We start from the raw sequence: 25,538 nt of genomic DNA, 5'->3' as shown, positions 1-25,538 counted from the left end.
ACAGTTATCAATTTAAAAATAATTTTATATAGCTACTTAATGCCAGGCTCTTGAAATCATTTCTAAGGTTCAGCCCAAAGGATTTTCCATATTGTTTTCAAAAGAACAACATTCAGAGCTGACAAATAGATTTGCTTCTTGTTATGGATAATATTTAAGAAATTTAAATACTATTATCTTGCTAAAAAAACAGGACAGCAATCTTTATTCTGTGTTAAAGTTGTGGGCCTTTTTCTACTAAGAATTTTTATTATTTTTTTGTCTGTTTATTTCACCGTTCCACTTCCTGGCTGTGGTGTATAAAATTACATTCATATAGTAGAAACACGTATAGTTAGTACCCATGGAAGTGGTTTCTTGATAAATCTAAAAAGAGAAAAAGTGTAAATATGCTGATTTATTTTTTCTTTTTATTTCATTTCAGTATATTGGTCAGTGCTACCTAGGGTAAAAATTTCTAAAAAGGCACCTTGTTATTCAGGAATTCAGCATCTCATGATCTGATCAGAGGTTTCATGTGGCAGAGGGAGAAGGAGAGAGAATCCCAACCAGGCTTCATGCTCACTGCAGAGCCTGATGCGGGATTATATCTCATGACCGTGAGATCATGACCTGAGCCAAAATCAGGAGTTGGATGCTTAACTGACTGAACCATCCAGCTGCCCCTAGAGATCAACTTAATTTCTTTTAGAAACTAGCTACTTAACTCATGTGAAAAAACTTGAACTCTCTGGGAGTCCCCTTAATTCCAATAGTATTTGAAAATATGCTCTACATCAAAAATTAATGATGTAGTATATGTTAGCTAACTGAACATAATAAAAAAATCTGCTCTACTGTGTTCAAATTCAATACCCAAATCATTTTTTGGCATTGAAATGATTCGTCACCTGACAATCTTTGTACACATAGCCAACTCTGTTTTATTCTTATTTAAAGATCAGTGTTCTATCATTACAGATCATTAGTAGAGGAGGAGTAATTTAAAGTATTAGGAACCTCTGTATCAGTTGAAGACTGATTAGAAATAAAGATCACTTTTAGTGTAGGGTATTTTTTTTAAAATAAGATTTTTATTTATTTTTTGACAGAGAGAGACACAACGAGAGAGGGAACACAAGCAGGGGGAGTGGGAGAGGGAGAAGCAGGCCTCCCGCGGAGTAGGGAGCCCGATGCAGGGCTTGATCCCAGGACCTTGGGATCATGACCCAAGCTGAAGGCAGACGCTTAACGACTGAGCCACCCAGGCACCCCTAGTGACGGGTATTTTTTAGCTGAGAAGAGTTCTGTATTTATTCAACTCAGTCTCTTTATTATGATCACTCAGAAGAACAGATAGTTTATTCAATTAAAAAAGACTATTAGAGAGTATTTGGGGAAACAAGGATATAACTGCAATATTTGGTTCTAGCTACAAAGTTGTTTTATTAATTTAGGAACGTAAAAATGCACTCTATTCTATGGCATCTCGTATAATGACCATTTTGGAATATTTAAATCTGCAAAAGTCTGTGAAAATTGAAACAGTGGTCAGGGTAAAGCTTACCTCCTGCCCATCTTTCTCTGGTAATAAAAAGAGCTAGGAGGGTGCAATGCTTTTCCCCTGAATATTCACCTCTTCTGTCCCCACCTATGGAAACAGGGGTGTGAGAGTGTGTGTGTGTGTGTGTGTGTGTGTGTGAGAGAGAGAGAGAGAGAGAGTGTGTGTGTGTGTGTGTGAGAGAGAGAGAGTGTGTGTGTGTGTGTGTGTGTGAGAGAGAGAGAGTGTGTGTGTGTGTGTGTGTGTGTGAGAGAGAGAGAGAGAGAGAGAGTGTGTGTGTGTGTGTGTGTGTGTGTGTGTGTTCATTCTACTGTAGCTACACAACTACCCAGGACCTCTTGTGTTCCAGTTCTTTGAATTCTAATTCAACTATACTTTTTTTTTTAAAGATTTTTTATTTATTTATTTGAGAGAGAGAATGAGATAGAGAGAGAGCATGAGAGGGGAGAGGGTCAGAGGGAGAAGCAGACTGCCTGCTGAGCAGGGAGCCTGATGCGGGACTCGATCCCGGGACTCCAGGATCATGACCTGAGCCGAAGGCAGTCGCTCAACCAACTGAGCCACCCAGGTGCCCCCTCCCCCTTTTAAAAATATTTTATTTATTTGACAGAGAGACACAGTGAGAGAAGGAACACAAGCAGGGGGAGTGGGAGAGGGAGAAGCAGGCTTCCTGCCGAGCAGGGAGCCTGATGTGGGGCTCGATTCCAGGACCCTGGGACCATGACCTGAGCTAAAGGCAGATGCTTAATGACTGAGCCACCCAGGCACGCCCCTCAACTATACTTTTGAGGAGAATGTGTAAAAAGGAAGCACACATATAAAGTGTTCAATGTCTTATAATTGTTGAATACTTTTGATTCTGCTTGTATAGTTAGTCATTTAGTGAATGAATCTAATCAATTTAATTTTTATTAAAATGGAGTGTCAAGGGTTAGCGACCTGTTCCCCTAGCTCACTTTGTCTGTGTGTCAGAGCTCAACAGTCCCATTGTATACTAACAAATCTTTGAAGAGAGGTTTAAAAAGTAGTCTCTAGTTCTGACTGACTTCCTAGGGAGGCTTCCAGTGCTTTAGCAACCCCATGCTTTTCCTGTTTGGGAGAGGGCTGCCTACCATTGCTTTCAGAAGGGATTAACACCACCAGAAGCAAGGCTTTTGGTCAGAACTGCTCATTTCTATAGTGTGACATTAGTCATTTTTCCAGATTACTGTCTTGTGATGCTAAAAGTTGGAGAACCACAGTTAGGGTTACGATGAGGATGTGGACACAGCCATAAGCTAAGGAAAAGGTTCATCGGGTCTGGGAATGGACCTTCAAATCCTTGCCACTGTCTTTTTTTTTCCTTCTTCTTTTTAAGATTTTATTCACTTGAGAGAGAGAGACAGAGAGAGCACAAGCAGGGGGAGAGGCAGAGTGAGAGGAAAAAGTGGACTCCCAGCTGAGCTGGGAGCCTGACGTGGGGCTTGACCTCAGGACCTGGAGATCATGACCTGAGCCAAAGGCAGACGCTTAACCATCTGAGCCACCCAGGTGCTCCGCCACTATGTCTTTCAAGGTCATTTGCTCAATTAAAATGCCTTCAGAACCTAGGATATTGGGGTTGGGGGCAGATGTTTTTCTAAGTTATGGTATTAGAATAAGTGGGAAGAAATGCTGGGTGCTGAGGATGGATTTTTCAGGATTGTCTAGGTGTTTCTTGACTGCTAAAGGCCTCACATACATTGCTTTTTATATTACTAAGTCTCTAATGCCACCCACATGTCACTTTTTCCATCTCCTACTCCTGAGACTTCTGCCAGGGCATTGCCATCATCATTGTATCATGAATGAATTAACAGTGCTTGCTATACCCACAGTCTCTTCAAAGGGTAGCTTTAACCCTCCACCCCACGCCAACACTCTGGACTCCTGCTGAGAACCACATGATCCAGCCCTCTGGCCAAGCTGACTGGATCAGGGGAGGCCCTGACCCAAGGCTAGCTCACTCAGAGGCTGGCCAGGGTCTTATGATGTTGTCTAGTCTCAAAAGTTCAGTCTAAACAGAGGCAGTAGTATTTAACTGAGCCATTCAAATATTCTGTTTTGGGAATTGCAACTGGGAAGGATAGAAAAGATAAACCAGAGAAGAGTGGTATAGACACGTGTGCAATAAGCGATGTATTGCAGTGGTCCATCAGAAATGCTGCAGATCCCGGGGCGCCTGGGTGGCTCAGTTGGTTAAGCATCTGACTTCAGCTCAGGTCATGATCTCAGGGTCCTGGGATTGAGCCCCACATCGGGCTCCATGCTCAGCAGGTAGTCTGCTTCTCTCTCTCACGCTCCCTCCGCCCCTTCCACTGCTTATGCACGCTCTATCAAATAAATAAATAAAGTATATTTTTAAAAATGCTGCAGATCCCTGTTGTTGAGCTTCCTGGGCCTGCCTTGGAATCAACTGTGCTTCAGTACTGGCCTCTGTGAAACTCACCCCTTCTCTGGTTCCTTATTCTTTTGTTTCCACTGTGTTCTTAATATATGCTCTTCCTATCCTTCACTTGAATGAGCTTAAGTGACTCTCAGCCCCTTGTAATCATAGGCCCTTCGATGCCTAAAGAAGTAAAAAATGGTGGGTGATATAGGGGCATCATGGATCAGAGTCACAACTCAGGAGTAGGGGATTAGCAACCTGGGACTCAGGCTCCCAGTTGTGTGCTGCTTCAGCTTCTATACTAATAGACAAGTTTGGGGGTTTTTTGGACAAATTTCATTAAAAAACAAAACAAAAACCCAGATTTTATATTTTAGAGCATTTTTAGCTTCACAGTAGATTTGAGTAGAAAGTACAGAGTCCCATATATCCTTGACCCCATACAAACACAGCCTTTTTTTTTAAAGTTTTTATTTTATTTGAGACAGAGAGAGCACAAGCACGGGGAGTGGGAGAGGGAGAAGCAGGCTCCCCGCTGAGGAGGGAGCCAAATGTGGGGCTCAATCCCAGGACCCTGGGATCATGACCTGAGCCAAAGGCAGACGCTTAACTGACTGAGCGACCCAGGCATCCCTTATACACAGCCTCTTTATTTAAAAAATATACTATGAACAAAAAAAAATATCAAAGATGAATTTCACCTTGTTGAGTTGTTTTGGGTGTTAGTGTACTGAAAGGTTTTTTATTATTCTGCCTCCCTTATTAACTTCACTGCTTCTATATTCTTGTATTTATTGGAACTCTACCCTGACTTAGAGTTCCTGTGTGTTTCAGTATGGAATTGTTAGGGTATGGATCGTGTTGACTTCCTTTTCCCTCAGCTCTGGGGGGGAGGAAAGCTCCTCTTTCCTTTTCAGCGATAGTGAGGGACTCAAGCTCACTCACAAAAAACACCCATTAGGAAAATGAGTTCTACTCTTTCCCAGTTCAGTTTCCTCCACGTGATGCCCTGAGGAAAGGCAGGTGGAGTCACAGATACTTGGCTTATTTATGTTGGTTGTGTCTAGGCCAGTGGGAGAAGAAAGAGATGGTTGCTATATTCAAGAAGGTTACAGATTCTGAGCATCCCCCTTTTAGCTTTCTCCATATGATCTTTGGCTGTGTCTTCTGTGCAGACACACCCTGGATCTTCCCTCTCTTGTGGTCACAAGAATATCAAAACTGTCCAGCCACTTCCTTTTTATGATGCCTGCATCTCCAAGTATCATGCTGAGTGAGCCATATTTTTGCTGACTGTGTCATGTCCTTATAATTCTACTGATGTATTATATTCTATTTCTGCTAACAAAATGAATATACAAGATATGCCCAACATGCATAATTGCATACTCATACCTTTTTCTTGATGAAAGTTCTAAACAATTCCTTCGTCAAGTACTTCTTGAATACCTACTATGTGCCAGGTCTTTCATGATCTGAGCTCTAGGTATCTCTGGTTTTTTCTCCTTTCTTGCTACAGTGATTCTAAACTGCTTGTATTCCTCACAAATATTCCATTATCTTTTATATCTTCATTCACTCATGTTGTCTCTGTCTAGAACATGATTTCCGCATTTGCCTGGCTGACTCCTATTCCTCTTACCTATTTATGTACCCCCTCCTTAGGGAAACCACTCTGTGCCCTGTTTCTTTGCCCAAGCTGGGGTGATGTTTGCCTCCATTGGGCTCTGGTGCCACCTTATGTATACCTTCACTTACCATATCATAGTGACGATATCTGTTTGTGCCCTTGAGGGGAGGGACAAAAAACTTTCTCATTTTTGTTTCTGCCGTTCTTAGAACAGTGTATGGTATAGAATATAGGTATAATAAACACTTGTGGAACCACATACAATCAGTCATGGCATAATGTCAGAAAATATTGTAGCATCTCTAGGCAATCCATGGTTACATTAAGCATTGTTTTTTATTGCTACAGACCATTTACCCAAGTCTCCAACAAGGATGACCCTAGCCTCTATTGCAAGAACGTGTCAATCATAAGTCACAGGAACACGACCTGATTTTTTACTGTACAAGGGCTGACCAGGATTCTGGCAATGTGGAGAAGAAATGGACTTGGATCTAGTGCTGTACCAACTTCTGAAGTCAGTCAATGGACATGATTATAAAGACTTGACATAGTCAGTATCTGTGCTGTGGTCCAGTCCACAATCAAATGTCAGGGCTCTCACAGACCCTCCAGTTCTCCAAGTGGATGGGCATAAGGGAAACTAAGCCTAAGCCCATATGTCCATGCAGATGCCATATCCCAGGGCCTAGACCTATGCCTAGTATAGAATTGCTACTCAGCAAATACTTGCTGAATGAATGAAACATTTGGATAAGTGTATTTAGTTATATGTAAAGGAAACTATGGTTTGGCACTTTGTAGCTCTGTGGATTTGATTGTGCTAGAGGCACAGCTAAGGGGAGATGATGCTAAGGAAAAAGTTTTCCTGTGGGCCTCCTTGTACCAGTCTCCAGTCTTTATTCTGTCTGCTAGGGGAAACGTGTGGGAAACTGAGCCGTGCAGTAATGAAGTCTTGATTTGAGTCTTGATTTTGCTTTCCTTATGCCATTTGTGCGGCTGTACAATTTCTTACAGATCTATTAGGTCTGACTCAGAGAGAGAGAGAGAGATTCAGTGAGAAGGAGAGCCAGAGGGAGGGGGTAGGGGGCAGAGAGGGAGGTTGGAAGAGAGTGAGTGAGAGAGAGAGACACTGAGAGACAGAGAAGCAGAGAGAGGCAGAGCCAGAGGAACCAAAGAGAATCTCAGAATTTGAGGCTCAGGGCATTCTGGGTCTGCTGCTGGGTCTGGTCTGAGCCAGCTTTGCAGTCTAGATGTATTGCCCTTGGAGCTTTAAGTGTGCTTACGAATGAGATGTTTGGACCAAATAATCTTTAACTTCTCTTCTAGTTCTAAAATTTCACGCTTTCTTTGTGGTTTGAAATAGCTAGGGGTTTTCCTGAATTCTGCAGGTGTTTCCTGGGTGAGTTAAAAGCTGAATATAAATAGATCAAATTGAGGATGATGTAGTTGAGGTTCTTTTGAGTTTTAGCTTAAAGACTCTGCAGTTTGACAATCAAGTTTCCATGGTTATTAGTGTTTGGTTCTTATTTCTTCCTTCACACATGGAAAACAAAAGAAACATGCAATAAAATATTAAAAGAACCCATTTCTTTTCCATAATCACTATCAATTCCTAGAATGAACTCTGATTGATATGGAGACAGGCCTCATTTATATAAAATGACAAATTTCGGGGGTACCTGGCTGGCTCAGTTGGAGAGCCTGTGACTCTTGATCTAAGGGTCATGAGTTTGAGCCCCATGTTGGGTATAGAGATTAAATTTATTTTTTTATTTTTTTAATAAAGATTTTATTTATTTATTTGACGGAAGAGAGACACAGCGAGAGAGGGAACGCAAGCAAGGGGAGTGGGAGAGGGAAAAGCAGGCTTCCCGCAGAGCAGGGATTCCGTTGTGGGGCTTGATTCCAGTACCGCAGGATCATGACCTGAGCCAAAGTCAGACGCTTAACGACTGAACCACTCGGGCACCCCGAGATTACTTAAATTTAATAAATAAATAAATAAAATGACAAATTTCAACAAAGTACCTAAATTTTGAAAAGACTATTTTTTTTTTTGAAGATTTTTATTTATTTATTTGAGAGGGAGAGCGTGAGAGAGAGATCACGAGCGGGGTGGGGGGTTGAGGAAAAAGCAGACTCCCTGGTGAGCAGGGAGCCTGATGGGGAACTTGATCCCAGGACCCTGGGATTATGATCTGAGCCAAAGGTGGATGCTTAATGACTGAGTCACCCAGGCACCTGAAAATACTTGATTTTTTTAAGAGCAGTTTAGGGGGGCGCCTGGATGGCTCAGTCGTTAAGTGTCTGCTTTAGGCTCAAGTCATGATCCCAGGGTCCTGGGATCGAGCCCCAGGTCCAGCTCCCTGCTCAGTGGGAAGCCTGCTTCTCCCTCTCCCACTCCCCCTGCTTGTGTTCCCTCTCTTGCTGTGTCTCTCTCTGTCAAATAAATAAATAAAATCTTAAAAAAAAAAAGCAGTTTAGGGTTCACAGCAAAATTGAGGGAGATATACAGAGATTACTCATATACTCCCAGCCCCCCCACACATATAGCCTCCCCCATTATCTACATTCCCCACCACAGTGCAACTGAAGTACCTACATTGACACATCATAATTATCCAAAGCCCATAGTTTACAATGCAGTTGCCTCTTGGTGGTGTACATTCTGTAGGTGTGGACAAATGTGTATGACATGTAGCCATGGTCATATCACACAGTTTTTTCACTGCCCTAAAAGTCACCTGTGTTCTGCCTGTTCATCTTTTCCCCACCCCCACCCCAGCAATCACTGATATTTTTATTGTCTCTGTCCATACTTTTGCCTTTTCCAGGATGTTATATAGTTGGAATCATACAGTATGTAACCTTTTCAGATTGCTCCATGTGTTTTCATGTCTTGATAGCTCATTTCTGTTTAGCACTGAATAATACTCCATAGTCTGGATGTACCACAGTTTATTTATTCATTCACCTACTGAAGGACATCCTGGTTGCTTCCAAGTTTTGGCAATTATGAATAAAGCTACCCTAAACATCTGTGTTTTTGTGTAGACCTAAGTTTTCAACTCCTTTGTGTAAATACTAAGGTTTGTGATTGCTGGATCATATGGTAAGAATATGTTTGGTTTTGTAAGAAACCACCAGATTGACTTCCAAAATGACTGTACATTTTGCATTTCCACAAGCAATGAGTGAGAATTTCTGCTGCTTCTATTCCTTGACTATGTTCTGAATTTTGGCCATTCTAATAGGTATATAGTAATCTCTCTTTGATATATTAATTTGCATTTTCCTGATGATGCATGTGATGTGGAGCATCTTTCCATATACTTATTTGCCATTTGTATATTTTCTTTGGTGAGGTGTCTTTTAAAATCTTTGGTCCATTTTTTAATCAGGTTGGTTGTTTCTTATTGTTGAGTTTTAAGAATTCTTTGTCTGGTGTGGATAATAATCCTTTATCAGATGTGTCTTTTGCAAATATTTTCTCCCAGTCTGACTTGTCTTCTTATTCTGTTGACATTGTCTTTCACAAAGCAGAAGTTTCTAATTCTAATGAAGTCCAACTTATCAATTATTTATTTCATGGGTCATGCCTTTGGTATTGTATCTAAAAAGATATCACCATACCCAAAGTCATCTAGATTTTCTTCTGTGTTATCTTCCAGGAGTTTTATAGTTTTGTGCTTTACATTTTAGATCTGTGATCCATTTGAGTTTGTTATTCTGGAGGTGTAAGGTCTGTGTCTGGATTCTGGTTTTTGGGGGGTTTTGTTTGTTTTTTTTGCATGTGGATGTCCAGTTATTCTAGTACCGTTTATTGAAAAGACTATTTTGGGGCTCTGTTGTATTACCACTGTCTTGTTCTTTGTCAACGATCAGTTGAGTGTATTTATGTGGATCTATTTCTGGATTCTCTGTTCTGTCCCACTGATCTATTTGTTTATTCTTTTACCAGTATCACACTGTCTTGATAACTATAGCTTTATATTAAGTCTTGAAGTCAGATAGTGTCAGTCCTCCAACTTTGTTCTTCAAGACTGTGTTGGCTGTCGTGGGTCTTTTGCCTCTCCGTATAAACTTTAGAATCAGTTTGTCGATATCCATAAAATAATTTGCTGGGCTTTTGATTGGAATTGCGTTAAATCTGTAGATCAAGTTGGGAAGAACTGGCATCCTGACAATATTGAGTCTTCCTAATCATGAACATGGAATACCTCTCTACCTATTTAGTTCTTCTTTGATTTTATTCACAATCTTGTGCGTGTTTTGTTACATTTATACCTCAGTATTTCATTTTGGGTTTTTTTTTTAAGTAAATGGTTTTGCATTTATAATTTCAAATTCCACTTGTTTTTTGCTGGTGGTAGCTTTTTATATAGTGTGCTTAATGTATTATCCATAATTATCCATACAGACATGCACATACCATTCATTCATATGCCAGGCTGTTCTGGATGATAGAGATGAAACAATACACAGAAATAGACAGGATGGAGCTCACTGGGAGGAGAGAGAAAAATGTCATGTCCTAACTGTGCCGAGCACTGGAAGGGGAGGTTCTCAGTGCTGTAAAGGCACACAGAGCAGTGGGAGCTGATCAATCAGGGACACTTTTCAGAAAAAAGCCAAGTTGAGGTTTGAAAGAAGCCTAGTTGTTAATGAGGGGAGGGGAGGAGAGTTCCAAGCAGAGGGCACAGATTGTGAGAAGTCTTGTGGTAGAGAGAGTCTGGCATCTTTAAAGAACTGAAAAAGGCCCATGGAGCTGGAGCACAAAAAAGCCAGGAGGGAGTGTGGGGGGAGTGGAGGGCCGGGGCTATGCCTCTGTAGAGCAAGGCTGGGTGGGGCTGTGGGGACCAGGCTAGAGGAGACACAGTGTATGGTTAGAACAGTCTCTTTCAGAGACCTCTGCGTAAGCTTCACTTCCATCACAGGTGCAAACAGGTGGCTTTTCTCCCGCAAAGAAAGTTTTTATATCTCTTCAGGAGGGCGCACACAGGCTAATGGGGAAAAGCAGAGGCACACGGGGATAGAGTCCAGGGCAGGCCCAGGCCCGCAGTCCAGCTCTGGTCTCCCTTCTCCAGAGAGGTCTCCACAAAGGCTGTCACGCATTCATGACTGGGCAGAAAGATCATTGCTCCGATGCTGTAGACTTTCAGCATTGTTCACGAAGAGTGTAAACCCTAAATGCACATCAGTGACTGTCAGGCTGCTCTATTATATGGATATGTGAATATATATTGGACAAATAGAATCACAAAATGATGCTGTTTTGTAACTTGCCTTTTTTCAATTAACAGAATCTTTCCATGTCAGTACATATAGACCTACTTTATTCTTTTTAGTATTGCCATTGTAAAGGTGTACCTTAATCTGTTAATTATGTATTACTATAGTTTTCTTAATCTTTTTATTAATATAGGTGTATGCTAAGCTTTGTGTCATTTCTAAATTTTCACTTTTACAAACAATGCTGCAGAACAACTTTGGAAAGAATTATTTGTATTTTTTAGAATCTCATGGGAAAAATTTCTAGATACAGATTTTCTGAGTCATGGATATGAATATTTTTTAAACTTGTGGTTTTATAGAAAAAGTAGTACTCATAAAAGTAAAATATAGAGATCTTGTACAAAGTACAAGATCAAAAGTTCTGCCTTCCTCCTAGTTTGGTATGCATCCCTGAAATATATATTTCACATTGTAAAAGAAATTATCAAATTTCTGTCTAAAAACATTGTGCCTATTTATCTTATCACCAATATATGAAAACACCTGATTGTCTACTTTCTTCCCAACCCATATTATTATCAACCCTTTCAGTCTTTTCAAATTCAATACGTGAAATTTTAAATTGTGTTTTAAATTTGTATTTTTTTAAAGTATTAATGAGATTAGACATCTTTTCTTATGTTTAATTTTTTTTAGTGGTGCTTTGGTGATTTACCTATTTTTTTTCTTTTGCCTGTTTTGCTACTGGGTTGTTATCTTTTTCTTAGTTAATTTGTAGGAGTTCTTTATACATTAAGGGAATTAGTTTGTTACAGATTTTATTTATTTATTTATTTTTGGCCAGTTTGTATTTTGACTTTGTTTATGATGTATTTTGCCACCCAGAAGTTTTTAAATTTTCTGTAAACATCTTTTGGGCTAGCCTTTCTTCCAAATATAGGGCCTCGGTCACCTTTTATAGCTGCTTTTTCCAGCTAAAAGTCAGCTAAAAGGATACTTTAAAAAAAAGGGGGGGGCTGATGGGATGAGGAGGCAGCCTGGAGCCCCCAAGTAAACACTTCCTTTCGGAAGCAGGAAGCAGGCCAACCGTGTCCTTTTTCCTTAGGTGACTCAGCCAGCCTGCAGTGTGTCCTGCTCATTTGCCCTCTCAGGGTTGGCTCCCTACAGGGTCCACCCACCTCCTTTCTCCTACCCTCTCCCGCTCCTCACTCCCAAGGCTCTTATTTCCAGGGCAGGAATCTCCCCTGTAGCTCCCGTCATTCATGAGGCAATGCCAGCTGAACTGCCCTCCCAGCCCCTGCTCTTAGGGAAAATTGACTCCCAGTCCCTCCAATGCAACCTCCCTGTCTAATATGAATGACATTTTGGAAGCAGTTATATGTATCTTAGATAAATCCTGTCTTCAGACAAAATGTGAATGATGGTAGTATATGCATAATTGGGGGAGGGGAGAAGAACTAATCACAAGCAGAAGTTGTACAAGATGTGCTTTTGATTATGTTTAAAGAACTGCCAATTAGAACTAGACTATTAGAAACATGTGGTAGGGGCAGTGACAATACAATGTAATGGTCTTTAAACTTTATCTCATTTATCTGTGTAACAACTCTCTGATGTACATATTATTTTTATTGAAGCATAGTTGAAACACAGTGTTACATTATTGGTTTCAGGTGTACAACGTGGTGATTCCACAAGTCTACACGTTATGCCACGTTCACCACAACTGTAGCTACCATCTGTCACTATACAGCACAATTACAGTACCATTGACTGTTGACATATGTTATTATTAATAACCAGTTTCATGAATAAGGATCCTGAGAAAGGAAGTTGGATAATTTTCTCAAGGTCACACCGTTGGAAAGTATTGGAACCACTGGGTCTGTCTGACTCCAAAGCCCATGCTCTTAATCTTGACTCTGGATTCTACACTGTCTAATTGCTTTGCTTTGTAAGTGAGAAAATTGAAATTCAAAGAGATGAAAATAAGTTAGAGTGAGTAGGATGATGTGAAGCACTGTTCAAAAAAAGATTGGACCTTTCAATCTGGAAGGATAAAGAATGAACTTTTTATGTGGTGGAATCTCAGAAGCCTATGAAGCATGTGAAGAGGGCAACATGGTCTTATATAGATAACTCAGAGGCATCTTTTGAAGCTCAAAGAAGTAGTTACAGGTCAAATAAAGGGAAGTACTTTTACACAGTGGGCAGTAATAGAAGAAGCTGATTATCAAGATATAGATTGAAAATAAAGTAAATTTAGAGTAGCTTTTAAGAAGGCTGTGCTGTGAGTTAGCCAAACAGAACCTCCTTTTGTATGAAGAATACTAAAATACCAATGAAATTTTCTGTAACAGAAACTTAAATATCTAAGAATACTGGAAAAAATTAGAAAGGGGAAATTAACTCTGTATGATAATAAAAATGAAAGCAATTTTAGGTGTGATAATTTTGCAATATTTAAAAATTTTAGTTTTTTATGTATTAAACTCACGGATTTTTTTTTTTTTAATGAGAAGCAATGGTTATAGAGGGGGAGAAGGAAATAATATCCTTCCTCACTCATCACAGACAGAATGAAATTCTTATTTCCAGGGAGATTCATGTGGGTCTTCTAGAAGGGTGTGGTCAAGTCAGTGCTAGGACACCAGCTTGACATCTGAGGAAAAGGCTGAGGGACAAGTTCTTTTGGAACCTCGGCTTGCTTGTGCTGCATTTGTCTTTCAAGATACTCTCTCAGCATATACAGTTGAAGTAACTTTTGCTTAAAAACAAATGTCCTGGGGCGCCTGGGTGGCTCAGTCGGTTAAGTGACTGCCTTCGGCTCAGGTCATGATCCTGGAGTCCCAGGATCGAGTCCCGCATCAGGCTGCCTGCTTGACAGGGAGTCGCTTCTCCCTCTGACTCTCTCCCCTCTCATGTACTCTCTCTCTCTCTCATTCTCACTCTCTCAAAATAAATAAATAAATCTTAAAAAAAAAACACAAAAAAACCCAAATGTCCTTTATTTCATGAACTGTGAGAGTTTTCTACCTAAAATTGAGTGACAGTTGATTTTGATCTTTTTGTTATTCCTTTTGTCTTACCAGTTCCTCTCCGTCCTGTTGAGAACCCACAACCAGTCAGTTGAGATGATTTTCTTTAATAATTCAGTCATACCATTTTCCACCTGAGGGCTGTCACACTTGAGGGAAAAGAGTGTACTATTGGTCTCTCCAGAAATTTGGGAATTGTTGAGTCAGTGCTTCATAACCTCAGTATCTAAGTGTTTCTGCTTCTTGGCTCTCTAGTACTTGTCTCCCAGGCTGAAGGTACAACCATAGCCAGCAGCTCCTTGGGTCCAGCATCACTTCTGCAGCTCTCCTTTTCTTCCAGGGTAACTCGGGGGCCACCTGTCTCCTTGGCATTTAGCATCCGTTTAGCATCCGTTGTGCTTTCTATATGTCAAATGAACACTGCAGCTTTATATATTAGCCTAACCTGTTGTATTTGCATTTAAAAATATTAATGCTACAAAGTGGAAATTGTAGGTTTTGTTTGAATGTTTTTATGGCATTCTGTTGATCAAAAGTCTTACTCAAGCTATAGGCTGGAGGGGTAGGTAGCACATAAGATACAAATGTGCAAGTTCTGTCCTTCATTTTTAAAGTAACCTCTTATAGGGCAACACTCTCAGGTCCCCTCCCTCTTTGGGAGCTTTGTACTCTTATCATTCAATAAACTTAACTATTGCTCAGTAAACTTTGCTTTGGGGCGCCTGGGTGGCTCAGTCGGTTAAGCATCTGCCTTTGGCTCAGGTCACGATCTCAGGGTCCTGGGATTGAGCCCCGCATTGGGCGCCCTGCTTAGCAGGGAGCCTGCTCCTCCCTCTCCCTCTGCTCCTCCCCTTTCTTGTGCTCACTCTCTCTCAAATAAATAAATAAAATCTTTAAAAAAAAATAAAGTAACCTCTTACTGAGAAATGCTGTTTTGTTTGGGCAAACCAGCTTGTATTTTGAAGAGTGGATGACTGGGTTACCTTGGTCCACTCATGCTTATAGTTTGTAGCTAATTAAATTATTTTCAAATCTCTTCTGTGGCTTCTGTCTTGACTGGTTTTCTGTATAACATTCCTTCACATTTCAAATCTGTGGAAGCTCTGTGGCTCCTAAAGACTCATCTCTTCATTTATTTATTCACTCAACAGACATCTCTTGAGCATCTATCTGCTAACCACTGGGCCAGGTATGGAGGTGATGCCAGTGGAGAAATCACAGATCTTGTTCTCAAGGGGGTCACAATCTAGTTAAAGAGATGGGCATGTGAAAAGATAATAATAATGGAATATGGCAAGTGCATAGATAGAAAAACCAGTTATTGTTGTCGGTCCAAGCAGGAGCCCCTGCCTTAACATGGTGGTCAAGGAAGGCTTCCTGGAGGTTATAACACTGAAACTGAGTTTTTAAAATGGGTTGTTGTATTTTTAAAGTTCTGCCTTATTCAAGAAAGGCTATAAAAGTTTCTTTTTGACAAAGGGTTAGTAATTAGAAGAAGAGGGGAAAATGCAGAGACATTAAAAAGAAGTCAGAGGTATGGGTAAGAACAATGTATATAATGATGATCTAATGTATTTACTCAATTTTGACATGCACATCGTTTTTTTTTACATTAGGAATGCATCTTATCATTGGTGGGGTCTTAGATTTGATGAAATAGGACCTTCATTTATTCAATAGATAGTTGTTGGGCATCTGTTACAGATCAGACACTATATTTAGCTTTGGGTTCCAGTTTTGAGCAAAATAACACAGTCCCTGTCCTCATAGTCTTTATAGTGAAGAAGAAGTACAGGATTATATGAGAAAGCATAGCAGAGGGGCTTTATTTAGATAGAAAGGTCAGGGAGGGTCTTCCCAAATAACAGATATTCAAGCTGAGATGTGAAAGGTAAGTAAGAATCAGTCATACAACCAGTTAGGCTAAGGGTTCCAAGCCAAGAGAAAGCATGAAGGAAGGTCTTGAGGCTTGAGGCCGCATGGATTGCTCAAGGAGTTGAAGAAAAACCAGTGCAGATGGTCCTTGGTGGAGTGGAGAGAGGGGCTAAGCAGTGCAGTAGTGGGGACTCTCCTGAGATGAGGGTGGTTTTCCAAAAATTACAGCTGCCCAGTAATGCAAAACCCTAGAGGGTTATATGAATGCTTTATCCTGAGTTATTAAGGATTTTAAGCCAGGGTGAGACATCAGATTTTTCCATTTCAAAACGACCACTCTGGCTGTTGAATTGGGAATTTGGGAGAGAGCTTGATAGAGAGCTATTTCCAGCATCAGGGTAAAAAATGATGGTGTTAGGACTTGGGTGTTGGCAGTGGAGGTGAAGAGAGATGGAATGAAGATAGCTGTATGTTAGAGGTAGGACTTAATGATGAATTTGATATAAGAGTGTAGGAGAGTATCAGTTTTCTCCCAAGAGCAGCTAACTAGCTGGATGGAGATGCCTGTCTGTTACTGAAATGGGGATACTGCAGGAAGGACAGATGTAAAGGCATGTGGAAACAAAGACCTCTATTTCGGGCTTGTTAAATTTAAGATCCCTATGAGACATCCAAATAGAAATCTTAGGTAGTTATGTGGGTCTGTGGATCTGGAGTTCAATGGAAAGATCTGGACTAGAGATAGAAATTTGGGAAAAAATTAGTATTTAAACTCATGAGGGGGGGTGGAATACAGTGTAAATATAAAAATAACAGTAGTGATTTCTAATAATAATATTAATGAAAATACCTGATACTTATTTACTGCCTTCTATGTGCTAAGCACTGTACTGAATAAATATATTAACAGATTTAATCCTTATGATACCTCCATTTAGTAGGCATTATTATTACTCTCATTGTCGATGAGGCACAAGAAAGCCTCAGAGCTAGTAAACAACAAAACCCAAACAGTCTGGTCCTAAAGCCTGAACCCTTAATACTGTATTAGAAGAGAGAACAGACCCAGCTCAGGGATCTGGGCAATTCCAACATTTAGAGGTAGGACAGAGAAGGTGGATCTGGCACAAGAAACTGAAAAGGAGTGGTAGAGAGTGATTTGAGGGAACCATGAGGATGGGCTGTCTCACAAACCAGGCAAAAAAATGTTCCAGGTAGGCACCAAGGTCAGTGTCAAAAGGTGCTGAAAGGTGGGCACTTAAAGGACACATAGGGGCAAGTGGGTGGCTCAGTTGGTTAAGCGACTGCCTTCAGCTCAGGTCATGATTCTGGAGTCCCGGGATCGAGTCCCGCATCGGGCTTCCTGCTCAGCAGGGAGTCTGCTTCTCCCTCTGACCCTCTTCCCTCTCGTGCTTTCTATCTCTCATTCTCTCTCTCTCTCAAATAAATAAATAAAATCTTTAAAAAAAAAAATAAAGGACACATAGGCATTAAATGGGTGATGAGGATGGGGGAGGGGTTTCCCAGACTTGGGGGTAATGGGAGTAAAAGAAGTAGATATGGAAGAGCCACATGGTGTTTGCGGTTGTTAGAGGGTGAAGGACAAGGCAGGAACAGTGAGAGATGAAGCTGGAGAAGTTGACAGGGGCCAGATCATGAAAGACCTGTAATGTGTCCCAACTTAGCACCAGACCAGGATCTTAGCCAGAAGTGTCTGTCCCCAAAGCTGGGAACAAAACAAAGGGAGGCACATGTTACAAGTGGGAGGGAACTACATGCTTGTGTCTGCTTGTCTGTATTGTCTCCTATAGTGTAGATGTTGCCTGATTCCTTCAAAACTTACCATGTTGAGACCTTTTATTTGAGATTTAAAAATTACCCATGACTTCTTCCAGCACCAAATCACTTATCAGAATGATAGATACTCTATGTGGGAGGAAGACATCTATCTATATACAGAGGCCTGTATATAGATAGATGTCTATATATTAACATGACCCTGTATCCTGTTCTCTAAATTGGGAGCAAGTGTTAAAAATGGTGGGAAGGTGTGAGTTTTGCTTAATTGGGCAACTTTGGTCACAATCAGGAGAAAGCGATTTATTTGGATTACGTTTATTTGGATTGTTTATTTGGTCTTATTCTTCCTTATACATCCTAAGCATCTTGAAGTTCAGGGTCATCCTGAGTTTGATTCCTGTCTCTCTTCTGTCATTTGTTAGCTGAGTGACTTTGGGGCCAGTTATTTAACCTCTCTCAGGCTGTTTGTTGAATGAGGAACCTCTTTAATAATAATGATTATAAAGAATATTGCAAGAATTAAGTAAAAGACAGGAAAGTGAAACAAAGCCTAGCGAAATGAAGGCCTTGTGATGAAGATGATCAATATGGTTCCTTTCTTTGTTGGTGATTATGTTTACCTTTGATTATTTTACTTATTTTTAAAATTTTGTAATTTATCCTCAAGTACCACTAGCTAATTATAGATGGAAGTAGTAATTTTTCTTGATGTGCATATTAAGATTGTGCTTGTAAAGGGAGACCTAGTTCCAAAAATAGTCTGTACAGAAATGTTAAAGAACTGCAGTGTCTAAAAATATTCATTCCAAAGCTCTGCCATCTCATATAAAATTCTAGAGAATTAAGATTATTTAACTTTTGCTCTTGATGGTAACAAAACATATCCAATAATTTGAAGAGGTCTTATTTTCTTCAGAAGTTTAAAATAATTTCAGTGCCTACTAGAAGCTGACAAATTAAATTTACTTTTATTTATTTATTTATTTATTTTTAAAGATTTTATTTATTTATTTGACAGAGAGACAGACAGTGGAAGAGGGAACACAAGCAGGAGGAGTGGGAGAGGGAGAAGCATTGCAGCGAGGCTGCAATCATTCACCTATTAAAAGTTCGGTCTTTTAGGGGCGCCTGGGTGGCTCAGTTGGTTGAGCGACTGCCTTCGGCTCAGGCCATGATCCTGGAATCCCGGGATCGAGTTCCGCATCGGGCTCCCTGCTCGGCGGGGAGTCTGCTTCTCCCTCTGACCCTCCCCCCCTCATGCTTTCTCTCTCTCTCTCTCATTCTCTCTCTCAAATAAATAAATAAAATCTTTAAAAAAAAAAAAAGTTCGGTCTTTTAGCATCCTCAGATGCTAAAAAAAATTCTAAAAAGAGTTTTTGCTATTATTTTCCTAAACGCATTTTTGGCAGAGCCTCATTCTATGGTCAGAGCCAATTGGAATACTGCAGAATGGGTGCCAGGCTGATGGCTGTGGCTTTGACACATTATCTTAGATGAGACATTAAGTCTCACCTGACGACATGGACCAGTTTAATCGCTGTTCCCGGTACGATACCAAGAGGGACAATTTTGGATTGGGGAGGGGAGTTTCTTATTAATAAGATCTACTGTTTTAGCAAGGGAGAAGCATGGTAAAGTGGAAAGAATATTTGGCTTTTAGAGTAGACAAAGAGGGCGCCTGGGTGGCTCAGATGGTTAAGTGTCTGCCTTTGGCTCAGGTCATGATCCCAGGGTCCTGGGATCGAGTCCTGCATCAGGCTCCCTGCTCCTTGGGAGCCTGCTTCTCCCTCTGCCTCTCTCTCTCTCTCTCTCTCTCTCATGAATAAATAAATAAAATCTTTAAAAAAAATAGAATAGACAAAAGATTTGAACCCTCCCTCGACACAGAGAAAGTGCTCAATAAATGTTAGCTCTCATTCCTCACGATCTTTGACAAGTCCCACAAAGTCGGGATGGTGTTTGTCATCTTACTCATCAGCAGCTGCGTCCTATAAGGGCTGCGGCAGGGGCACAGGGCACTTATGCTCTTCACTTCTACCCCTACCAGAATGCACCATGTGTTCACCTGCAGCCCACCTTTGCTCTTTCCTCCCATTTTAGTGTGACCCCTTATCCTACCCTAATGCTCTGGCTTACCTTTCTTCCCATCTGTTCCCCCACTTTGCTGCTCCAGCAGATGGCTGGAGGAAGTCACATTACTTCTTCACCTTCTGATTGAGGAATCTGTGGTAGGGCTGGGAGTGTGGCTGTCTGTTCTAGAAGTGAGGAGTAGCTTCCACTTTAAACATATGAATTATGGGGACACCTGGGTGGCTCAGTTGGTTAAGCGTCTGCCTTCGGCTCAGGTCATGTTCCCAGGGTCCTGGGACTGAGTCCCACATCAGGCTCCCTGCTCAGTGGAGGGCCTGCTTCTCCCTCTCCCTCTGTTCCTCTCCCTGCTTGTGCTCTCTCTCTCGCTTTCTCTGACAGACAAATAAAATCTTAAAAAAATATGAATTATGAAGGGATGGAGACATGGGTTTGTGTTTTGGGGGAGAGGAAAGAATATTTCATTACTTCTCTACTCCCTACATGTCTGTCTCTTTTTCCTTCTTTCACACCATGATTTCCTATGTAACTCAACCATCTAATGTTGCTTGCGTCTTTCTCTATTTCTGGAAATTATAGACCCTTCCAGAAGATTCTGAGAGCCCCTTGCCACTACTTCTTTTAGTCTACCCTCTTAGAGTATAACGTCTGAGGCCAAGAACATTCACATAACAAAGGTTCATTCACAAATTATTATAGGCAGGCCCTGTGTTAAGTGCTGAAGAGACAAGGATAAAGAAGATAGACCCCATGAGGGTAGGGATATTAGGCACACAAAGTTTTCATTTAGTGTGATGAGAATTCTAGTGAAGATTGTATGAGGTCATGGGGACATTGAGAGTGGAGTGCCGAATGATGAGGAAAGGCTTCTAAGAGGAGGTGGTACTTTAACACAGATATGAAAGATAAATAGGAGTCTGCTGGCAGAAAAAGGGAGGGATTGTGTTCCAGATGTATACATATATTTCCTTGATCTGGAACACAATCTATATACATATACATATATATATATACACACACATATACATATATAATATACATGTGTGTATATATGTATACATATGTATATATGTGCATTATGTGCTTTAGGGTAGTAGTTCCTGATTTTTTTTTTTATACCAAAACATGTTATAAGAGTTATATGAATTACTTAGTAACCATATAGAGTATCAATGTTAGTATCAGGATTCAGAGGAGGCGTTGATAATTCAGGATTTTTCTCCTGCTTCAGTTCATATCCTAGGACACTTATTTATCATAACTTTGAATTGTCACATAAAACATTCGTCTTTGCAAACATTCAGGAACCAAGGCAGATTCTATGTTGCCAAGCTGCTTATGATTTAATAGGGGAGCTAGGAAAGATGTGCACATGTGCTGTATGAAAAGTGAGTCATGTATGTGGGAGTTTGGGGGGAGGGGAGAGAATCACATGGGTCAGATTTTTGGTATTCAGGGATTGGTCATTTACTCAGTGCTGTCAGTCTTATTCCCAAAGTGACTGAGGCTTCAGAAAAACTGCTCTTGGTGCCCACACCTCGGGGTTCCTTGACTGACAAAGCGCAAGTTATCGAAATTTCTAGAGAGTCATCTGCATTAATCAAAAACCTCTTGAGTGTTGTCGTTGTGAAAGGGTACAAAAAGAAGGATGACTGGTGCCTCCTTACGTGTACAGGGGTGGGCGTCATCCCTCAGAAGGTAAGAGGTCCATGCTAGGCCGAGCCAGCTCTGTTTGCGCCTGTCTCTGGAAGTACCAGTGCAAGCATGTCCCCAAAACCCACCTTTCCAGTGCTCTTCCATTAGACTCTGTCAGTATTACTTCATCATTGCCAGGCAGGCCTTATTCAACTGTCCTGTAGAAAGACAGATGGTTTTTATTTTCCTTGTAAGCTATTATGCAACTTAAATCAGTGCTAGCATTATTTACTCAGATTTTGCCTCTTATCGTAACATTTAGCCTGTCTCCATTTTGTCCTTAACTCTCCTTTCTAATCAGGCGTTCCTTTGAATTATCATAAATCTTCTTTGATGTGTTTACATTTTAATGTTATCTATTTTAAGCCTCTTTATCTTTCCTTCATCTCCTACAGTTTTTTGGCTTTAGTCACAGTCCCTCAGATTCCAAATCCTTGCTTTCCCTTCTCCTGCCACTTCCTACAGCAATGTTTACCCTGCCTACCACTTCACAGATCTCTCTCTTAGTCTCCAACTCCTACCCCATCTCAACTGTGCTTTGTGGCCTCAGGAAAAATCCTGAGGTAGGCCTGTGAAGTTTTCCTTTGCCGCCTCTCCCCAGTTCTCCCACGTTTTTTCCATACCTTGTCCTACCTCTGTCTTAAATGACATCAACACAGATGTGCTGCTCACCAGCTGTGGGTGAGGGAGTTGGCCAGCCTTAGATGGGATTCCAGGATGGCTTTAAGGCGTATACTGTCTGATGTGGGAGGTAGATAGATCCGTAAATAACTAAAATAAGGTCTGAGATACCATAAATGAGATATTCGAGAGACAAAATTTAGAGTAGCGTGAGTAGGAGAAAGGAATGAGGAGCACTGCGGAAAAGTCTCACCCTCTACTAGCTAGTTATGACCCAGCAGAGTTGCACGACATTGGACCCTCCCTTATCTTGCTGGGAGCTGTGTCCAGTCTGATCCACTTTGGCTAGGGTTATCTTTTGCTAACTGCTTCTGTTTTGCCAGGAAATCCTGAGCAGACTTAGTGGGTGTGTGTGTCCACCCCTGTTTCTGATGCCCGCCTGTCTCTTGCTGCTGTCTTCCATTTCCAGGCTCCTCATATGATCTCGGGGCCTTGTCCTCCCTCTGCAGTCTTCCTGCAGTCTCGCCACTGCATGTGGCTGGACAAGTTCAGTCCTCTTTCTCAGGGCTGCTGTGTGTATTCTCACTGGGGGCCTAGGGCAGAAGGAGAAAGTAGGGTTGGAGGTGACCGAGGCAATAGGAAGGGGCATTGTCAGGTTGGAATTTCTCTCGGTTTCAGCAACTAAGATAGATATACATATAGATATAGATATACACACACTTCCCAGACTGACCCAGTTCTGGTATAGTTGTTTTTGCAGAGTCACCATTCTCATCGGTTAAGATGGAAAAGAACCATAAAAAGACAATGGTAATAATAGACTGAGTTCCGACCTATTTCTCCTTGGATCCTTTCCCAAGAGGTAGAGATAGGATAATGGGGAATTTGGTTATCAGGATGATGTTTGGTGTTCAAATACCTTGCCCGTGGTGAGAGTAAGGGCCGTAGCCTCCCTGTACTATCTGTAAGTGTTGTTAACTCCTAGCTCTTGGAAATCTAGCCTTTGGCCAAGTCTGCACCCAAGTGTTTCCAAAACACTTGTGGAAATCTGAGCTGGAACTTGCTATTGACAAATCACAGGAAGGTGCATCTTTCTAGATTTAGTTAAAAATCTCCTATTTAGAGCAGGTCACTTATGCTTCTACAAACTCACTTAGACCCATTTTGCTTTTTTGTGCTTTCATCAGTCAGGGTAGTAGGTCATTTCACGACTCTGAATCTCGCATATCACGTATCTCTTCTGGAACCAGTAAATCCTTCCAGAGAAAGTTGTAGAAATACTGCTTTCTAAAGTGAGCTTCAGAGTGGGAGCAGTTGGTACACAGAAATGTTTATTGAATGAGTAACATTTTAGTAACCTCTAGTAAATTTAGTAACAGCTATTAATCAGTTTATGGACTGTGTAACTGGGAAGAAAGTTGTAAAACAAATTTCAGTAACATATTTACAAATAACATTAGCAGTCGTTTCTTATGGAATACGCACTTGGTAACAGTCTCAACCTGTACTTACATATTGGTTTATGTACCTACATATTGCTTTTCACAAGATTTCTATGTATGAAAGCCCTTAGGATGATTTAAATGAGTACTGCTGTCATCCCCATTTTACAGATGCCTGAAATAAAGGCTAAGATGCTAGTATGGTAGTGCTGAGATTAGAACTCATAACCTAGTTTAGTACTCTTTCTTTTGCAAACTGTTCAGACAAAAAGTTTTCATGAATCTGTAATAATAAGAGAAAAGTAAAGCAGTGGCAAGTTTTTTTTTTTTTTAACCATACTACTTTTATTCAATTGAAGATGCCCTTTATTCTGAGATTCTTTCATTAAATACTAAGTGCCCAGCTATGAACCAGCTATGTACACAGGCACTTGATACAGTGTTGAACAAGGCAGATAGGGAGCTTGTTCTAAGGGAGGAGGAGAAATAATAAATAAGTAAACAAGTAAGTAAGTGGCGGTAGTAATAAGTGTTTTAACAGTAATAAGAGTTTTAAAAGAAAATAGAGAAAGGCTGGTGGTGGTGTTATTTTTCTGTGTGATATATTCCTGAAAATGAACATCAAGTTTTAATGTACATAAAGGGAGATTCCTTCCTGATGAATCCAAGCAATCATAAAATTTCTTCAGGGTGGTGTTTGGAGGACTCATTCATGTTAACATGTATTTTTCTTTTTCTTCAAAATTGACCTAAAGTCCAAAATTGGCTTAAGTCCAGACAGTGTCTGGTTGAGGCTAAAGATTTGCTGCTTCAGGAACCCCTGATGATTGATTACCAGACATTTCATGATATTGAGGCTATGAGAGCCAAACTTATTGTTGGTCAGATATACCATTTTCACTCATCTTTATGTAATAACAAAGGCAAAACACTAGACAACAATACTTTCTTAAATTTTTTTTTTAAATTAGCAGCAGAACTTTCTTCAAAGAAAATTCCAGATGCACAGTCTATAAAACAGCTGTGGCTTCAAGCCACAAGCTTACTGTTCTCTTTTCCACACCTTAATGGCCTCTGAGGAATAGTTGAGAAGTCACTAAGTCTTTGCAGAACACAGGATGAAAACCACAATCAAAAATTCAAATTGTAAATCCTGTCATAAAAAGATAGCTGTAGGGGTGCCTGGGTGGCTCAGTCATTAAGCGTCTGCCTTCGGCTCAGGTCATGATTCCAGGGTCCTGGGATCGAGCCCCGCATCGGGCTCCTTGCTCAGTGGGGAACCTGCTTCTCCTTCTCCCTCTGCCTGTCTCTCTGCCTGCTTGTGCGTGCTGTCTCTCTCTCTGTCAAATAAATAAATAAAATCTTTTAAAAAAAATAGCTGTATTATTGAAGCTGGCAGAGCCACCGTATCAAGCTTCACAATCATGTTTTGAGATTTTTTTTAAAGTCTACATTCAGTGAAAAATAGATTTATATTTATATTTTTACCTAAAATTACATTTTCAGGTAGCATTTATTATATAAAGCAAATTCAAACTTTAATTGTAGTTGTTTATTCAGAGCATACTTTTCTCCTCCAATTTTACTGAGATATAATAGACATATAGCACTGTAGAACTTTAAGGTGTACAACAGAATGATTTGACTTATGTGTATTATGAAATTATTACCACAATACAGAGCATACTTTTCATATAATGTGGGCATGGTGGTACTACTGGGACTGAAGTACTTTTCAACTACTAATTTAAAAATTAAATTTCATATTGTCCAAGATTTATTCTTTTGTAAGTTGTTTCATTATAAATAAATGATGTGTTTATATATTATTATAAAGTAATTGGTTTGCTAGTTTAATTTTTTTTTTCCTGTTTGTCTTCTAGTTTGCCAGAGTTTGGATACCTGATCCTGAGGAAGTTTGGAAGTCAGCAGAGCTGCTCAAAGATTATAAACCAGGAGATAAAGTCCTCCTGCTTCGCCTTGAGGAAGGAAAGGTAAAAATGTTGCTTTTATTTGTTGTCATTGGCATAAAATGAAGTGAATTCAAAAGTGTGAGTTTCTTGTGATATACCTGACTTCAGTTGGAAATTAAATTTTGAATTAATCTAATGTTTTCACTTACTGAATTAAAAAAAATAGCAAACTCAATTTTCTTTCCCAATGG

General features: G+C 40.4%; 1 protein-coding gene across 1 annotated transcript in view; it reads left to right on the top strand.

Moving 5' to 3' along the window:
* The window catches only part of MYO5A (myosin VA), a 192,278-nt gene that overhangs the window by 39,168 nt on the left and 127,572 nt on the right, over window positions 1–25,538 (top strand). Inside the window, 1 exon segment of the mRNA XM_027570252.2 lies at window positions 25,258–25,368. Coding sequence (XP_027426053.1) covers window positions 25,258–25,368 — 111 coding nt within the window.

The sequence above is a fragment of the Zalophus californianus genome, chromosome 6 (assembly GCF_009762305.2).
Source record: "Zalophus californianus isolate mZalCal1 chromosome 6, mZalCal1.pri.v2, whole genome shotgun sequence".
NCBI lineage: Eukaryota > Metazoa > Chordata > Mammalia > Carnivora > Otariidae > Zalophus > Zalophus californianus.
Note: the sequence above shows the minus strand (reverse complement) of the source record. Positions and strands in the feature narration are given on the sequence as shown.